The following is a 19,525-nucleotide window of genomic DNA, read 5'->3' on the forward strand; positions in this document are numbered from 1 at the left end:
GGTCATGTCTTTTAGAAGATAAAGATGTTATTTCTAGTTCAAATGGTTTCAATATTCATATTTTTCTCAACTTTTGGGTAAAGTAGGCCAGTTTTTATTTTATTTTATTCATGGGCAGATATTGTTATTTGCCTGGTGAAGTTCTTTTTGTAAAGGAAACGAGTTGATTTCAACAAAAAAAAAAAAGAAAAAAAGAAGGAAACGGGTTGACTCATCCCACCTAGCAAACAATAACTACACAAAACACAAAATATGCACCGACTAGCAATTAGAAATAAAATAAGGGTTATTTCCCGAATGACCCCCAACTTTGTGATCAGCTTCCCGCCTGACCCCCTACTTTACGAGAAATATCCATATGACTCCCTTCCGTTATAACACCGTCACTCTCTCTCCTCCATCATGTTTTCTCTCTCTGTCAACTCACACCACATCATCTGTTACGGCACCTCATCACCTTCTCCGGTAGAGGTCGCCGACTGGTCAAATTTCCGGCCGGCGAACTTCAAACTAAAAAAAAAGGAAATTTTTTTTATTTCTCCCCTCTCTCTCTCTCTCTAAGAACTCCGGCGAAGGAACCCTTCGCCGTGAGAACAGACGAACTCCGGCGAAGGGTTCCTTCGCCGGAGTTCTTAGAGAGAGGGAGAGAGGAGAGATAAAAAAAAAATTTCTTTAGAGAGAGAAAAAAATTTAAGGTTGCCGGCCGGAAATTTTGGCCGACCGGCGAACCCAGCGGAGAAGACGATGATGTGGCTTGTGAAATGATGTGGCAGAGAGAGAAAATGAGATGGAGGAAAGAGTGTAACGGAAAGTTAACGGTGTCAAAAAAAAGGAGGCTATATGAGTATTTTTGCTAATCTAAGGGGCCAGGCGGGAAGCTGGTCACAAAGTTGGGGGCCATTAGGCAAATAACCCATAAAATAATTCCAAATAAAAAGTGCCAACCGAAACTTCTTTAGTGACAGACAATACATGTATAATGTTTAGTTTAGAGTAGGGAAACATTTCTATTCGTTAGTGTCCTCTTCTAATGGGTTTGCGGGCCTTCAAACATTTTGTGTATTTTCTCACCACTCATATAAATATATATCACTTTCTTGGATAGTACGCCAACCACCTACTTTTAAATTCATTAGGTAATGAAATCAAATTTTTGGGGGAAATAATACTTTTGTTGGAGGTTGTTACATAACTTTTAGGGTTTAAATTGATTTAAATACAATTAATGATTTAATTCATTAATAAATTCATGATTATTCATGCCATATAGTATAGTGTTCTTTTTTTTTGTTGAGAGGTATAGTACAGTGTTCTTGGAGTCTAATGTCAATAAAAAGAAATTGATAGGAGTACATTATTTTGAAGGAGATTTCAATTAATATCACCACTTGTTCTAATGGAAAAACTAAGCCTACATTCCCCAAAGTATCTCTCTCTTTGCAAGGTTTTCACGGTTTTCACTCACACTTATAAATTGATTATTATCTGGTCCGTCGATCAGAGTAGGATTAACACCAACAATCTTAGCCTTCATAGATGGGACCAAGAAGACTGTGTTCCCTTAGACAATGAATTTAAAAACTTTTGGTGAACTTGGGTTTTGATACCATTTTAACATGTGGTGTTGGACTTAATTTTTAGTGGGTTTGGATCTTGGATGCATCTCACTCCAAAAGTTTGTTTAAGAGGTGAGCATTTCCCTTACAGTACTTATAAATTGACCACCGTCCTTCCCACAACTATGTTATCTTGAATGCATCTCACTCCAAAGAACTTAAAATTTTGGTTAAACGTGAACTCCGACATCATAAGTGGATATAATCTCGCTCAAAATTATCTCAAGAAATAACACTTTTTCTTACATTTAAGATCACTTCCATATGAAATGTGAAACTACATGACCAACACAAATATCCAAAATGATTACGTAGCAAATTTCTAGAAATCCAACTTAATACAATTGAACCAGAAACAGGTGAACACCATTGACATCCAAGTAATGAAGGGTTGGTTCAAGATTCTTGAATATTTTACTATCTTCTAGTTGAAACCCATAAATGCGTAGTACTGTGACCAGAGTCTCCATTAATATCACAATCTCATCTCCCACCCAACCACCTCTGATTTCTAGATCTATAAAAGTATCAAAAACCATTGTTTTTTTTTTGAACTCCCAACTCCAAAAATGAGACCCCATTTTTGGTTTGTTCCCACTTTTTGGTTCTTTTTAGCAACACTTGTTCTTTGTGATGCTAAAAAAATTCCACGGTTTTTCGTCTTCGGCGATTCATTAGTTGACACTGGAAACAACAATTACATTGCTACTGTCGCTAAAGCTAATGTGCAACCATATGGGATCGATTTCTCTCCTTCGGGTGGACGACCTACGGGTCGTTTTTGCAATGGAAAAACTTTCCTTGATTTAACAAGTAAGTCTTTTTTGTTTTATATTGATAAAAATACGAACGATTGTAATTAAAAATTGAGTTTTATATTTAATTAGTTAATCGACTTTTTTTTTTAATTAGTTGATGAATTCGGGGCGTCCTGCTACCCTCCTGCTTCGTTGGGTACTAACTCGATTGATGATATCATATCATGTGGGATCAATTACGCTTCCGCTGGAGCTGGAATTCTTAATGAAACTGGCGCTGTATTTGTAAGAATTGTATTTGTTAACTTAAGTTTATTTTCATTGAGAGTATATATTCAAATTGTATTAGAACTAATGAATTAGATTTGCTTCTTCTTTAGTTAGATCGCATATGTATGGATAAACAGATTGCGTACTTCAGTGACACTCGAGATAATTTGATATCCAGCATTGGCAGTGACAAGACGTCCGAGTTGCTACAAAATGCTGTATTTCCTATTATAATAGGGTCAAATGACTTTCTCGATAACTACTTTACCCCACTCGTCGGTTCACAAAAATATATACCCCCTGAAGCATACCTAGAAATATTAATTACGGAACACAGACGTCAACTTACGGTAATGTTTTCTTCCTTCTAATTTTGTGCAAATAATAATTTTTTAGACTAAGAAGTAATGTGAATTTTGATTTATTTATTTACTCATTTGTTTTGCAGGAGTTGTATGATTCCGATGCGAGAAATTTTATAATATGGAATGTGCCACCAATAGGATGTATGCCACTTGAGAGAATACTCCATCCAGAGTACGGAGGTAACTGCATGAAAAGAATGAACGAACTCGCCGTGCTCTACAATCAAAGACTGAAGGATTTGGTTACTGAACTCAGTTCCAACTTCGCTCAAGTCACGATAGTTTACATAGACATGTACAACATACTAGATGATATTCTTCATAACTCTATCGACTACGGTTAGTATGCAATCGGAAAAGAAAAAAAAAATTACATTTGTCACAAAATTGTATCTGTTATTAACATACATTCTCATGGTTATACCAATTACAGTGTTTCTCCTATTAAGACAACAATAAAAAGTGATTTTCAAAACCAAATTGCCACTGTTCCACCAAACCGTGGCGAAATATGATCATTTAGTGACACTAAAGAAAACCGTTTCAGGAAGGTCTCAAATTAACTTTTTGTTTTCTATGTAGGTATCGAAGTGATAAATGTTGGATGTTGTAAAAATGAAGGGCCAGTGGTAGAAATACTTCCATGCAAAAAAACCGCCACATGTTGCAACGATCGATCGAAATACTTGTTTTGGGATCCATATCATCCATCTGAGTATACGAATACGTTGATGGTGAAGAGGTTTATGGATGGTGGAGAAGAAGATAATTATCCATTCAACCTTCGGAAAGCAATAGAAATCCTAGGGTTTTGAAACATATACAAATGAAATACTGATTGAACCATCCTATAAAATTGTAGCCTAATAATGGCAAACAAGCTATTATTCTTTACCTTCATAAATAAATGAGGGACAATGTCCATTTTTGGCATGCATGATTTATGTGCGATATTATCAAGGTTAGGGTCTCGGCGTCGGCTACCTAAACTCCAAGATACTAGAAATTAGTCTAGATAAACAAAAGTTATCCCTAATTGCTACCATCAAGTCTCATATCTATATAACAAATGACATAGGTTTTGGTGTCATGTCATAATTTTGGTTTTCTTTTGTTGAAAACAAATACATTAACTTAAGAGTCTATTACAATATCCAATTAAAAAAACAAAACATAACAGTAAACAAAGTAATACAACAAAATACAGAATTGAGGAATTGTGTAAAATAACTTCTAGTAGTGGAGCTTCCTTCATTCTGTAGCGCATACACTTGACAGCTCTTCAAAAGGATGATGTGAAAGTTGGTCTTGCGATTCCTTTCGATAAATTGAAAGATGAAACTAGTACCTACCTTCCTATAACATTGAAGATGGATTAAACAAACACCCGAAGTTCCAGAAAGAAACAAGGGTGTCTGTAGGGTGGAACCAAAAGATGGTTCCTAGTTATCCCGCCAGTATTCTCCACATGCAGAGATCATATCCGTTCGAGTTCCACAAAGTAGAATCTGATCAGATACCTGGAAATTGAGATCGTCGTCATAGTCCGAGTATGAATACTCCGCTAATTCGACAAAAGATCGCAAATGAGTTGCGAAGAAGGGTGGAAGTGAGCATGTTAAGGACCTAAGATAATTAGTTAAATCTATTCGAACATCAAACACGAAAGAATTCGACAGAGATTGAGCTGAAGCGTATGAAACAAAAAGTGGGGTACCAAGATGGACATAAATATTTGAATCGAAGTGTCATAACTTTAGTTTATAAATCTCAGTCGTCTAATTCTTTTTTAAAAATCATGACCTCTTTTTTATGAGTTTTTAAAAGATAAAAGTGTAAAAGTCAAAATAACTACCCATTTCTACAAATCTCACACTATTTCTCTCTCTCTCTCTTCCCCTATCTTCTCTCTTTAAATTCACACGATTCTCTCTTTATCTTTTCTCTTCAGAAAACCCAACAAAATCTCCGTGCCTTCCGGGCACGGGCTATACCCTACTAATAACAAATTAAGTATTTGTAAGAAAGTTTCGTATATTACTGTTAAATGGTCTTATTTTTTTGGTTTGGTAGCATTAATTACAATTATTGGCATAGAGTTATTCCTACAACTGTTTCAATGGTACAAGAACTTCCACAGATACCAAACCCAACGTTTTTAAGATTAATCATGATCTCCCATAATTTATTTATATTTATTTGACCTGATTAGATGATCGAACTTCTATCTACTACCAACAACTACAACAAAATAATTATAATAATAATAATATAGGTAGCAAATTCATTAAAGGAGGATGGCCCCATGCTCCTTTGCCAAAAATGAGTTCTTCAACATAAAAAAAAGAAGTTCTCAATTCTAATGGGCAACCATCACCATGTAACTAGATGAAGTAAATGTGTCAGTCTACTCGTCCACATCCTTCACCTTCCAACATCCTCACAGTTGAATGAAGTAATGAATATCACGGATTTATTTAAGTACAAGAGTCAGACATGTGTAAATACTTTCAACAACAACAAAAAGAAAAAAAAAAGACTTAGTAAATAGTTTCATATAAATATCACTATCATCATCCAAAATCTAACTCATTTTTCTCTACCTTTTGTATATGTAACTATCTCCGAAAGATAATCAGCACTATACTGACTTGTGATATAGGTGAGTCACTACACTAAACCGTAACTTATGTCAACAACTGTCATACTGTGCATGTACTTGTATCCAGTGGCGAGGCCAGAAATTGTACACTATGGGGGCACATTTAAATGAAAAGAAATAGCGAATAAAATCATTTTTTTATTGTAGCAATATCAAATACTCATATCAGTAGTTGCCCAAAATGAATTTTTATCTACTGAAATCGTTGCATAATATTTTTATCAATTAAATCAAATATATCATTTTCAATATATGCTAGCAAATCATCATTCACCATTCTTATACAAGATAAAAAAAAATTAATAGCAACTCCATAATGTCCTTGGATGCTTCAAGGTAAAATATCAAGTAAGAATCACTTAAACTAGTCAATCTTGTTTAGAACAAATAATGTATCACATACAAAAATATATTGTAGAATGTAGTCTATAGACATTAGTATACATTTTGCAAAAGATGAAGATAGGGATAAAAGAAATACCATAAACTAGTGATTGTTTAAATTGTTTGAATTTCTTCTGTAATTCCATAGTTTTATCCAAATAAGAAACGGAAAAGTATGAATTGAAAAGGGAGTACAAAGTCGGCGAAGGACAAATGAACAATCAAAGAAATTAAGTCTTTTGATCTTTAGTATTGTCTAAAGTGATATGTTAAGAAATTATTGAAGGTTTGTAGAATTGGAGATGAGCTACTTCTAGGCCTGTCCATTCATATGCATGAGAGCTTTTTAGATTTATCAAATTTTCCACAGAACAACTTTAGTAATTAGACTTAAATGCAAATAACTATTATTTTTGGGTTCAACCTAAATATTTAATAAATAGGCACTAAAAAGATATATATATATATATATATATATATATATATATATATATATATATATATATATATATATAAGAGAAATCATTTTTGGGGTGTGGGGGCATGTGACCCCACATGCCCCTTGCTAGCATCGCCCCTGCTTGTATCAACAACGGTCGTACTGTGCATATAAATTTGTTGCGGTAACTAATGTTTTACATATACATTAAGCCGTTGTTTGACAACACTAAAATAAGTTATTTTTTTGCCTATTTAAGTAGAAAAATAAAAAGTTAATTTGGTAACATGAAAATTTTCGACTCCACTTAAAGTTAAAATTTAACTTTTTTTTGAAGTTCAAATTTTTAGTTTTTGTTCAAGACATGCATAAATTTTACTTTACCAAATTGTTTTCTTTGTTGGTATCCGCTCCACCGCCACAACTAAACTTCCACCACACCGTTGTACCACCACCACCAGCTCAACCATCACTACCACCAGCATTGTAGCTCAACCACCACCACCACCGCCAGCACCATGCATCCATCACCACCGCACCTCCACCACCTCCACCACCATACCTAAACCACCACCATACCTCCACCGCCACCACCATTATACATCCACCACTATTATCCCATACCTCCATCGTACATCCTCCGCCAACACCATGCCTCCACACCTCCACCAACACCATCTTCATACATCCACCCCCATCCAATACCTTCACCACTACAACCATTGCTTCCACCATACCTCCGCCACCGAATTCCACCTCTACCACTCTTTAATCACATCACAACCACCACCATACTACTTCCATCACCATACCTCTAAGTCTCCATGCCACCACCACAACTACCTCCTAGATTGCCGCCACCCCTTTCAAAAAGAGTAATCATGAAAATTTCAAATAAAATAAATTAAAATCAAGTATCTTTGTGAGAAAAATAAAAATAAATATAAAAGTAAATTAAACTACGAAACTAGCTTTTTGACTTTTTTTATTTATAAGTAACATTTTTGTTAATATATTTTTGATAACTTTTTTCAAGCAAAATAACTTCTACTACAAGTAAAAGTACTTATGCTTTTGGTTGCAAAACGACACTTAAAAGGAAGGCAAGTCCCCCGTGAACTCCCTCGTATATATAGGACAAGGGGTATTTTAGTATTTTTCACACTGTAAAAAGATTGAAATACTATTTATCTTATTAGCCACATAAGAATAGAGTATACTAGGGAGCGGATGAGTAGGATCGTTTATCATTTTCCTACACTAAACATCAAACATCGTGCAAAAAAAAATCCACAAATATAATCATATATTTTGACAATTACTGTACTAGTTACATAATTTGATCTAGATGCTCATTTGGTCGGGCTAGTGAGTCCAAATAACACTAGATCTTATACTATAAGAGTGTCTGGACACCAATATTTGTAGCCATGATGAGGCCCATAAGACGATCAATTTAGTTTTGGAAATAATAGATAGTTTTGTCTACCATTTTATATATTTTGACACTACACATGCATGATATGAAGTCGTTTCTTGTATACAATTGGGCTTTCCTAGTTGGCCGCAACACGAAATTAACTATGACCATCTTTTATTCAGACAAAATAATTGGCAACTATATATTATCGAGAGTAAGACCTCTAAATAATTATGACAACTGCCTTGGTCTTCTGAGAGTATATGAATTGAATTAGTTGGAAACTAGGTATGAAATGTTAGGGCAAAAGGGTTTCCATTCTCTCTTTGTTTCTATTAAAAAAACAAGAACCCCACCAAGGAGGGGATGAAGGTAATTTTGACATGATCTTACATTTTATTCAATCAACAACAAATTTAATTATTTTTGTGTATTTAAACTGGTCTAAAATTGTAATGTTTTTTTTTTTTTCAGACAAATTTTACAGGTGTTTAATTGGGTGTAGGAAAGAGGAAGTGGAGGAGAAAGTGAGCATGTATGTATAACCACTTCCACTTTTTAGTTTAATTACTTCTTAGTCAAAATACATTTATAGTTAGATTTATGGTTAAATTACTTGGTGGATTATAAGAAAATTAATAACTCAAAGAAAAATTATAAGAAAATTTGTCTCGAAAAGAAAGAAACGAATTAGGATCGAGTTCATTTTGATCCCCTAAAGATGACAATTAACAAAAAATGACCGGTAATTTAAGATGACTAGCTAGTTTCTAATATTGACACCCTTTTGCATTTTATGCCAGTCAACTTTAACTTTTATTTATTTAATTTTAAAGAGCAAAACATCCTTGCTATGTTGGAGGGGTCAAATTAAGCAACAGAGATGCAAGTGAATGAAACAGTCTGAAATGTTCCGTTGTTATATATTTACTAAATACTCTAGTTAGTGTAGGTGTCAACAACTGGTAGTCCAGTTGGTAAGTGCATCTACTTTGCAATGCGGATGTTCCAAGTTCGATCTCAAAGAAGTGCAAATATAGGAATACTGAACTTGGTTATAAATAAGTAGTTTATGTGGATTTTAGACTCAGGCTTTAGGCCATTAATTGCGTCAGACTTTAGGCTGGTAGTAATTCGGCAGTTATCGTTCTTATCACATCGTATCGATGCATCATGCATCTATGCTTTTATAACGACCATTTTAGTCAATATCCAGTGATCCGTAGTAAAATCTCATTAGGGTCAGTTTTGTTATTAGAATATAGTCCTCGATAGTTCTCCATATGACGTTTTGGCCAACTATTTAGAGGCACAATGACTTTAGTCTGTCGCTAATACTGTTGGGATGCTACTAATAGCGACAAATAGGAAACTATAGTAAATAACCTTTTGGGATGGATTTCTACTATCGTCCCAAATGAGCCTCTTTGTTGTGCTCTTTCTTCTTATTCCTCCTCTCTTTTCCAGCACACGAGAGAGATGGGATTGATTTATTAATCGGATGTTCTTTGGATTGCAGAGGATGCTTATTTATAAGATGTGACTGCATCCCATGTGAAGGGTGGCACCCAATCATGCCCATCAATATTTGTTTTCTAAAAATTGACTAGAATCTAATAAGCTCATGCCCATCAAATTGAATGAGTGAGTATCACATTTACTGTATGCAATGATGGGTGCAAAATAAAGTGGTGCATCCCTTCATCTTGCATCCAATATTAATGAACCAACACATTCCTACTTTTTGTATGGTTCTTCAACTTTAATGTCATACACCAAATATGAGTGTGGCTTCTTCATTGATCTATTTGTAAATTGAAAACATCCAAACAGAAGGAACCATTCAGGACCTATATACTCATCCATTGTGTGACTTGTGTCATTGCACTCAAAGGGTTTAATAGAAACCAAACTTCTCTCTCTCTCTCTGCAAGATCATGAAGATCTAATGGTTGGTTTATCCAGCCTTAGTGTATCAGTAGTTAAATTTTAAGTTCAAGTCTTCTCCCAGTTTGGAGATTTACAAAAGGAAGTTGGAAGTCAGTGAAGTGAGAAATGAATAAGAAAAGGAATCAGTGCCTCACATTTTTCAATAAAGAATTACCATGTTCATGGTTTATATTCACTCTTTATATGTTTAAATCATTCCATTTTTATTAGTCTCCATGGTCATCTAATCTTAAATTCTCCATCCTTGTTTTAGTTGTTTCTTCTATTTCTCACGGTTGGGGAGGCATCTCCGGTCGCGGATCATTCCACACTTTCACCTTGACTTACATTCATTCCTCTTTTGTCTCCAATTTATTTGCATTTTTTTGTTGGTGTCTCTTAATAGTCATATGGGATCTAGGTTAACGGTGTGTTTCATCTCGGTTTTGTTTATAAAGTTTTGGAAAACATTATCTTTCTTTTTAGGAAGGTGGGGTACCTCAGAACTTTTTGTGTTCCACCTTGTAGGCTATCCATGGTTTTTCAGGAGACTTGGGTGTTCGTCTAAACTGCTTTATAAATGTTATGAGTTGATCTACGAGTGTCAGAGGTTTTTTTCGATTACCTTGATCAATGAGATTGGTCTCTAGTCATTCACTTGTTTGAAAATCGTGGGGTTTCAGCATGACAAGTTTGATAATTCTGGCCTGCAGATTTGAGGCATCCTCAATGATGTCTGCGGCATCCACAAAATTTAGATTTCTCCTCCCACCACCACTTCACCGCCTCCCCCCCCCCCCCCATTCAGCTCCCCCTCCTCACTGTCTCCCTCCCTCTCTTGCACGGTGTTCTTCGTTTTCTTTCATTCTCTCATTGTCCTGACAAAGAGAAGGATTTTCTTCGTCAGAGTCTCCATGCAAGGCCCACTCTAGGAGTTAAGCAAGCAAAACCTTGTTTCGAGCCCTATATGAAAGGGGCACTTTGAAATGAAAAAATTACAAAGAAATGACAGAGGTTCTTAGTATATTTGAAAAACGAAAAATATTCCAAAAATAATAAGTGTTATAACTGGTCTAGTCAAAATAACACTCAAAGGAGCTAAAAAGACAACAACAAATATTTCATCATTATTCATGTCGAAATATCATAAAGACTAAACTACCTTTTATTTAACTGATTCTTTAATTTCTTTTTTTGTAACTTTAAACACGTATCTTTTTCATTAGATGTCGAATTTTGATAAAACTTATAAATTTAAAAAATATAAATTGGACGGTAGATCCTTACTTAAAAATAAATAGACAATCAACTAGCGAAAATTTTGATGATGCATGAAAAGAATGACGTTACGATAAATAATGTAGTATGATCAAACAATTTAAATAGTATAATAGTTCGTAATATACGGGAAAAAGTTTGCATCATGTGTAAATTGAGTTTGAAAAAGAAAGGGTTAATTCTGTTTTGGCCCCCGATTTGTGACCAACTGGCCGTTTTAGCCCCCATAAGTGTCCGGCAGTTCGTTTTGGCCCAAAAAATTTCCTATTTGGCCCCAAATTTTATCCAACCTCCCAATTCTACCCCGGTGGCATTTCTGTAATTTTTATTTTTTCTTTTTGTTTTGTCCACCTCATCTAATCTCTCTCCTCCACTACACCACCTCCTCTCCACCTCACCCTTCTTCTCCGGCAGGATGTTGCCGGCCGGAATAAAAAATTCCGGCCGGCCACTTTTAAAAAAAAAAAAAAAAATTCTCTCTCTTCTTCTTCCTTTCTCTCTCTTCTTCCTCTCTCTTCTGCCTCTCTCTTCTTCCTCCTTTCTCTCTCTTCTTCCTCCTTTCTCTCTCTTCTTCCTCCTTTCTCTCTCTTCTTCCTCCTTTCTCTCTCTCCTCTCTTTATCTCTCTCTATTCCGGCGAAGGTAATCCTTCGCCGGAAAATTCTGGATCTGGGATTTCCCCAGATCCAGATCCCCTTCGTCTGGGAAATCCCAGACGAAGAGAACCTTCTCTTCGTCTGGAATCCCAGACGAAGAGAACCCTCTCTTCGTCTGGGAGATTCCAGACGAAGAGATCTGGATCTGGGGTTTGAAACCCCAGATCCAGAAATTTCCGGCGAAGGTTTACCTTCGCCGGAAATTGGGAGAGATAAAGAGAGGAGGGAGAGAGAAGAGGAGGGAGAGAGAAGAGGAGAGAGAGAAAGGAGGAAGAAGAGAGAGAGAGAGAAAGGAGGAAGAAGAGAGAGAAAGGAAGAAGAAGAGAGAGAAATTTTTTTTTTTTACTAAAGTGGCCGGCCGGAATTTTTTATTCCGGCCGGCAACACTCCGCCGGAGAAGAAGGGTGAGGTGGAGAGGAGGTGGTGTGGTGGAGGAGTGATAAGATGAGGTGGATGATAAAGAAAGGTGTGATGTGGTTTTTTTTTGTTTTTAACCTTTTTCACAAATAATTCTGTTTTCGCCCCCGAGGATAATTTCGTCAAAAATTTAGCCCTTGGGGCCAAAACGAACTGCCGGACACTTATGGGGGCTAAAACGGCCAGTTGGTCACAAATCGGGGGCCAAAACGGAATTAACCCAAAAAGAAAAATGAAAAGATGCATTTTTTTTTTTAATTTTTTTTGAGAAAAATGTATTAAAAGTGGAACCCTATGTGATGCTATTTGGAGCGAAAGCCCAAAAGCGATTAAAAAGCGACCCAATGAAAGACTTACACGTGGTAGAGAGCACGTGATTGTTTCAACTTGCAAACTTATATTTCAGTCCTTCAAATTCCCGTGTTTAGCTTTCAGTTCATTTGCTAACAAACGATCTGAACCATTGATCCTTTCAATGGTCCGGATCATATCTAAAAAAATAAACCTGCTGCCCAAACAAATCTCGCCCTTTTCTCTCTCGACAGAAAATCGCTCTCTCTTCTCTCTCTAAAAAAACAAGTAGCTCGAATCAATGGAGTTGCTATTTCCATGATGTTTGAAATGGAAATAACACCATTAACTGAGAATTTTTATTAGGAAGCAATTTCACTCAAACCTATATGAAATTAGTACAAATAAAAGTAGATGTTTGGAATGATGTTTCATCCTATATGACTTTTGTGTTCTATCTTGTGAGAGAAACTGATGGGGAATAATTAATGGAGTTAAGAGTAGTTGCAGGTTGGACTTCAAAAGTGAAAGAAATGAGAATATCTTGTGATTCCTCTATCTCTGTGTGATTTTTCCTTCACCTCTTCCTCTCTCTTTCTATATTCTTTCTCTCTCTAAAAATGAAAGAGAAACAAAGTTATACAATTTTCACATACGTCTTGTCACTCTTGTGAAAATCAATAACAATAATCATAGAGAAGAAGGAAGAGGAGAAACATTCTAATGGAGGCTATGGATTTCATTCATTATTTAAACTAGGGTTACAACTTAACAAATATATACTAATGATAAAAGACTAAAAGGTCCTTAAAGGGCAAATTACCAAACAACCCCTAACTATTACATATATTATTCTAACACCCTCCCTCAAACTCAAGATGCGATTTTGAAAAGTATCGAGAGTTTGCTAACTAAGCAACGAAAGCGTGGAACCGAGTGTGACTTGGTGAACAAGTCACTACTAAACCAAATACTGCAAAACTGCTAAACCAAAATCCAATATTCGATACTGCCAACCAAAGTCCAATATTGCCCACCAAAATCCAATATCCGATACTGCCGACCAAAATCCAAAAACTCGATGTTGCCAACCAAAATCCAATATCCAATACTGCAAACCAAAATCCAATACTGCTAAACTGCAAAAGGAGAAGAGGAGGAAGAAGATGCAAATGCAATATTACCCAAAAAGAGGAGGAAGAAGATCCAAATGCAATATTTCTCAAAGAGGAGAAGAAGATGCAAATGCGATATTGCCCAAACGAGGAGGAAGAAGATTCAAATGCAATATTGCCCACATTCCAAATGTAATACTGCTAACATTTAAATGTAGTACTGCTCAAAATTCAAATGCCATCCTACCCACAATCCAAATGCAATCCTGCCAACAAATTCAATAACAAATCCAAAAACCACGTTCAAATATTTCAGTAACACCACCTCCTCCAAATTCCAAAACACCTTATCCAAAATCATCCTTATCCAAAAAAGCACTCAAATCAAATTCTAGCCAAAACTACCATTCAATACCTCCTAAACCATTCAATTTCTATACCGTCAACAAATTAAAACCCCCCAAACCATTCAATACTACCATTCAAAACCCCCTCCAAGTTTCTTCCATATCCACACATCTACCTAGCAAAACCCGCCTATAAATCAAAACCACAAAGAACTTTAGCAACCAAATTTTCAAAAATCGTCCAAACTGTCATCCTTTTAATACCGCCAATGATTCCCCTTAAAACCATCAACACAAAACAAACTAAAACCACTCCATAAACCACTTTTTAATTTTGAAAACCAAAACCAACCAAGGCCCTTCTTTTCCAACAACCAACTCCAAACCAGTGCTTCCAAAACCGCACGCAAAAGTTCTCAAACCGCCTCTTTCAAAACCGCCCAAGGAAATCCCCACTTTCCCCAAAATCCTTCCTGGTTTTCTCCTCAAACCCAACCGTTCCTCTTTGATGAACCAAAATCAAAACCATCTTATCTTAAATCCAAACCCACATATAGCAAACAACCTCGTTTTAAATCCAAAACCACATCTACCAAACCAAAATATGCCACTGTCCAAATACCTTTTCTTTCCCATACCAAAACTGCCAATAAATTTTGATTCCCATACCAAATTTTGCAAACTACCCTTTCCTAAAAAAAAAACGCCCAAATCCAACTTTAAAACCGCCTAAACCAAAATCTAAATCTAGAACTACCTACTCGTCCAAACCATCAAAACCGCCTTCTTCAAAACCTCCAACAAAACCCCTTTTAACAAAACCCTCAAAACTGCCTTCGTCAAATTTAAAACCCACAAAACCGCCTTCTAGAACCCTCATAAACAACCTTCTTCAAAACATCCAACTAAAACCACCTTCCAAATCAAAACAATCTAGCAAACCCACCTAAATCAAAACCAGCTAAATCATTCCAAAACAATGAAACTACACTTCTCCACATACCACTTTCTAAAACAGCCAACAAATTCCAACCATTCTAACACCCAATCAAATTTTCAAACTACCAACAAATCCAACTCTTCTAACTCAAACCATATAAACACTTCAAGAACCATGCTCTGATACCATGTGAAAATCAATAACAATAATCATAGAGAAGAAGGAAGAGGAGAAACATTCTAATGGAGGCTATGGATTTCATTCATTATTTAAACTAGGGTTACAACTTAACAAATATATACTAATGATAAAAGACTAAAAAGTCCTTAAAGGGCAAATTACCAAACAACCCCTAACTATTACATATATTATTCTAACAACTCTCAATCTGGTACTAACACATAATAAGAAAAAAAAAAATGTAACAAACCCAATGAATGTTGTGCAATTTTTTTGTTTTTCTTTAGGATCACATCTTTACATAAAACTCATTCACAATATTTTGCACTGAGATGATCTTGAAATAGTGAATTATCATCAAAAAAAGTTTTTGATGATGAAGGTGAAGAAGAAGAATTATCATGACAATCATCATCATGATCATCCTCAAAAGAAGAAGAAACAAACAACAAGACTAGCTAACAAACAAATCAACAAAAGGAAAGAACGATTTTCTGTAGAGAGAGAGAGAGAGAGGGCGTGGTTTTACTTTGTGGATACGATCTGCACCGTTGGAAGGGGATTAACGGTTCAGATCTTTTTCAGGGGAGTGACTGAAAGCTAAGATCGGGAAAGTGAGGGACTTAAATATAAAATGTTGAGAGTAGAGAGAATCACGTGTTCTCCACCACGTGTAAGTATCTGGTAGGGTCGCTTCTTAGTCGCTTTAGGACTTTCGCCCCAAACATCATTTCTCTAAAAAGATAATAGACCCTAGACTGATTTGTCAAAATCAAAAGATCAAAACTCCATTCACTATCTATATAACCCACATTTGTCACATCTAGAACTCACAGATGGAAGCCATGGCAGGTGCATGTTCATTACGTGACAAAATATTAACCTCCATATTTGGAAAAACCCACGGAATTTTCAACTCTATTTTGTAATCCAGGAAACTAATCTTCATGGCGGGAATGATCTAATAAAGTTCTGAATCCTCTTTTATAGTTATGGATATTAACAGTAAAAAACAACTTGATTTTCCACTACCCATTACTGAGAAAAATCAAAATGAATCCTTGTTTGATAATTCCAAAATTTTCTATCAGAAACTTCGAGACTTCCATGAATCCAAGGGTTTGAGCTCAGCGTAAGTTCAGAAAACAAAAACCCTATTCTTTTTTATGATACCCATTTGATCTTTCTTTAGTATTTAGTTCAAATGGTTTAAGAAAGTAATGAATTTTGGGGTTTTTTTTTTTTAAATGGCAGAGCAAGTGATGCTGAAAATGTAGTGGATTTGTTTATGCTTTTCAAAGAAGTACAAAAAAGGGGAGGATTCAATCTGGTAATATTATTTTACTTTTTTGCATTGTGGGTTTAATTTTGGGGATTTAGGGATACTAAGAGTTATTTGCATGTATAGATTTTGATCTGATGTAGTTTGTTCTCTTGAGAGATGATTAGGTCTAAATCTGGGTATGAGACTAAAGTCATATACTTATTAGGTATCGACCATTCTTACATTATTGAACAAAGCTTCTTAGGTTGTGTGTATTTTTTTTCTCTGAGTCGTCAGATCTGAAACCTGACTCAAGGTCTGATTTGCCTCGGTTAGATTTCAGACTGCTTGTCTTTGTTTGATCATGCGTCTGATTGACTAATTTGTGTTGATTTTGGGTCTATTTGATTCAGACAAGTCAGCATTTAGTAAGTAGTAACGGGACTTGTAATCTTTATACTGGGGGACTTGTAATGTCTAACTTGAGTATCCCACACGAATACTTGATTATCTTACATCAACAGGGCTTCACATAAACCCTTTAGTCTCTAAGGTACTAAATCTGAATTGAATTGGTTGAATCTGAATTGGCTGAAAATTTACAAGTGGGCTTCACATAAATTTGTAGTAAAAAGTATCCATGTAACTATAGCTTTTTTTCGGAATGAATTTAAGATATCTAGTTTTGTAACATTAAAGGACTATCTTTTTAACATGATTCCATTTTTAGGTTACTAAAGATGGAAAATGGAATGAAGTGGTATCTGCCTTAAACTTCAGAACCAGAATTGCTAATCCTTTTCAACTTGAAGAGCTATATCAGAGGCTTCTCTACCAGTTTGAGCTAATTCACTCTGTTGGTGAAAAGAGTAAACAATTTCTCACTTTAGGTATATCAATTACATCCCGAATTCTTTTTCGTCCAGTTCTCAACTAAAATGGCCATTATACCCCATATATGGGTTTCCATTATCTTGTGAATGTTCATTGGTATGTGTTTCCATTAATGTTGGGCTTCAATTATTTATTACTTTTTTGTGTCATTACTCAAATATGAAACTGAAACATCGGTTTATCAATTAGGATCCTGTTCTTCGTCCAGTCCAATTGAAGTACCTATACTCGGTAGTGAAGCAGCAAGGCCCGTCAATGGTAGCTACAGTTCTAGTGTTGGCCTAAAAGCGGAAAAGGAGAGGCTGGAATATCAATGGCAGTTCCCTACAGGTCTGAATCGAATCGTCTGACTTGTTATGATTAACCGTTACTTATATATATATATATATATATATATATATTTATTATATAAAACGCCATGGTGTTTTTTGAGGTGGGCCGTCGATTTATGGTCTAGAAATGAATACCGAGCTACATACACGTTTGGGCATATGCATGACCCAATATAGACACACACACACACTTGGGAGATACTTGACTGCGACAAATGAGTAGCGAGATCACATATTATAGGTTGTCTCACACTCATGACGGCGTTAGCCAAAAGGAATGTAGCGTGTCCGTAGGACGCGGTAGAGACCTGGTATATATATAATGTCTTGGGTACACTACAAAGACAAGGACTTTTAACAACAGACTCTATATCCGAAGGTTTTCAGAGAAACCATGGGGAATATGTTTTTCTACCTAAGCTTTTCATATTAAGTTGGAATTGCAAACAGTTAGATGTTGGTGATATTTTAAGGTATCACCCACGGTTGTTTGCCCCACGATTGTGGATATCGTGGGTACAGTCTGTTTTGGTTGACGGTTTGCCCCAAGTGTTCTTTATTTCTTGATGAGGTTGTTTTGCTTCTCCATCAGGGACAATTGATTTTGGATCCCACGTGAGCGATTCATTCTCCAGCGTCACAGGAACCGAATATGGAGCGGGAATTGAATATGGAGCTGAATTTGACTCTGGTTATTTGGCTTGCTCAGAGGAACTCAATGATTTACTTTATCACAGCAAAGACTCTCCTTGTGAGAAGTTTGCTCTTGTTCCAAGTCTAGACAAAAGTTTTCGCTTGAAGGTTTCACATCCTCATCCAGTGGATTCATCGAAAAGCAAGAATAGAGGAAGACCAGCTAAGAAGAAGGATCCGAAAGCTCCAAAGAGGATTAGAACAGCGTATCAGATGTACCTGTATATGGAGTGCGATCGGTTAAAGAAACTCCACGGGCAAAGCAGTTTGGGAGCGAAGCAGTGTCGTGAGCTTATTGTGGCATGGAATTCTCTCTCTGAGAATGATCGAAAGGTAACCCAGAGTCATGATCACCGAAAATGCATTCTAGGAAATATATGTGACACAAATTTACTAGATGCTTCTGCAAAATGAAGTCATTAGTGCTTCTGAGTTTTGACGAGTCAGATTTCTGAAACATCTGACTCGTCTGAGTGACCCACTGGGCTGATTTGGCCTCATATCGTCTGAAATAACCTGCAAGGACTATTATGCTCCTAACTGAAACAATTCAGACTCTGATAAGTCAGATTCAGACTCTAAAATTCATACAAAAACGAAAGATCACCTTTATGAATTATTGTTCATTAAAGATTACAAGTTGGGTTATTTGCAGCCTTATGTAGAAGAAAGCAGGAAAGACAAAGAACGATATGATCGGGAAATGGTTGCTTACAACAGAGATGTACCTCAAAACAAGCAGACCTTGCAGGCGAACTTAGAGCCCAAATCAGAACCCGAAGCGAAAGCAAAAACCAAGAACAAGAAACTTAAAACAAGTAATGAAAAGTTCAATGATGATGGCTACCATGTTTCACTCCAACACCAAGAACTGAACAAGTTACATGAACCTGATCAATTACTTGTTGAATATGCTGCTAAAATGATGGAAAATGCAGAGAAACTTGATGCCTCGCTGCGGATTGAACTGGGCGACTTTTTATCTTATCCTTGATACAACAAAAGAAGAAGATATAGAGGCTTCTAATGGTCCAAAAGTATACTGATATACTCTTTTGATTTTTGTGTAAAGTTTCAAGTTCCTCTTTTTGTTAAGTGAAGTTGTGTAAAGATATGTTAGTTGGGTTGTATGGATAACTTGAAAACAGTTGTTAATGAAAGTTGGGCCTAGTTTTATCTTTTGAAGGCAAGTTGAATGTTGTTACTTGGAGGTAAAAACCTTGCTGACACCCTCTCTCTCTCCCCTTTTCTCTCGTACTACATATGTAATACTATCA

At 35.9% G+C, this 19,525-nt stretch overlaps 2 protein-coding genes across 4 annotated transcripts; both read left to right on the forward strand.

Annotated features, from left to right (window-relative positions):
• Positions 1-9: 9 nt before the first annotated feature.
• LOC147559599 (GDSL esterase/lipase At4g16230-like) lies at positions 10-3,942 on the forward strand. Its single transcript, XM_086661499.1, has 6 exons — positions 10-264; positions 905-2,429; positions 2,529-2,659; positions 2,755-2,994; positions 3,093-3,348; positions 3,592-3,942. Exons 2-6 carry the CDS (start codon positions 2,186-2,188, stop codon positions 3,822-3,824), a joined length of 1,104 nt encoding a protein of 367 aa, XP_086517625.1. The 5' UTR covers positions 10-264; positions 905-2,185; the 3' UTR covers positions 3,825-3,942.
• Positions 3,943-8,200: 4,258 nt separating this feature from the next.
• On the forward strand, positions 8,201-19,438 carry LOC147559600 (high mobility group B protein 10-like). Of its 3 annotated transcripts, none has more exons than XM_086661504.1 (7): positions 8,201-8,286; positions 8,389-8,449; positions 16,320-16,395; positions 17,060-17,219; positions 17,413-17,553; positions 18,148-18,581; positions 18,904-19,438. In XM_086661504.1, exons 3-7 carry the CDS (start codon positions 16,354-16,356, stop codon positions 19,240-19,242), a joined length of 1,116 nt encoding a protein of 371 aa, XP_086517630.1. In that variant the 5' UTR covers positions 8,201-8,286; positions 8,389-8,449; positions 16,320-16,353; the 3' UTR covers positions 19,243-19,438. The 3 variants fall into 3 exon arrangements, with proteins under 3 accessions (XP_086517630.1, XP_086517631.1, XP_086517629.1); XM_086661505.1 differs by lacking the exon at positions 8,201-8,286 and adding an exon at positions 16,157-16,197; XM_086661503.1 differs by lacking the exons at positions 8,201-8,286; positions 8,389-8,449 and adding an exon at positions 15,831-16,197.
• The last annotated feature ends 87 nt before the right edge of the window (positions 19,439-19,525 follow it).

Source organism: Eschscholzia californica, unplaced genomic scaffold (assembly GCF_041429995.1).
Source record: "Eschscholzia californica isolate CP2 unplaced genomic scaffold, dmEscCali1.0.p SCAF_2, whole genome shotgun sequence".
Taxonomy (NCBI): Eukaryota; Viridiplantae; Streptophyta; class Magnoliopsida; order Ranunculales; family Papaveraceae; genus Eschscholzia; species Eschscholzia californica.

Excerpts from the sequence above, each read along its gene's own strand:
- LOC147559600 (XM_086661503.1), top strand. The coding sequence starts at position 16,058 with ATGGATATTAACAGTAAAAAACAACTTGATTTTCCACTACCCATTACT. Across the intron at positions 16,396-17,059 it reads AAAGGGGAGGATTCAATCTG|GTTACTAAAGATGGAAAATG; the intron begins GTAATATTATTT and ends TTCCATTTTTAG. Across the intron at positions 17,554-18,147 it reads TCAATGGCAGTTCCCTACAG|GGACAATTGATTTTGGATCC; the intron begins GTCTGAATCGAA and ends CTTCTCCATCAG.
- LOC147559599 (XM_086661499.1), top strand. The coding sequence starts at position 2,186 with ATGAGACCCCATTTTTGGTTTGTTCCCACTTTTTGGTTCTTTTTAGCA. Across the intron at positions 2,660-2,754 it reads ATGAAACTGGCGCTGTATTT|TTAGATCGCATATGTATGGA; the intron begins GTAAGAATTGTA and ends CTTCTTCTTTAG. Across the intron at positions 3,349-3,591 it reads TCATAACTCTATCGACTACG|GTATCGAAGTGATAAATGTT; the intron begins GTTAGTATGCAA and ends TTTTCTATGTAG.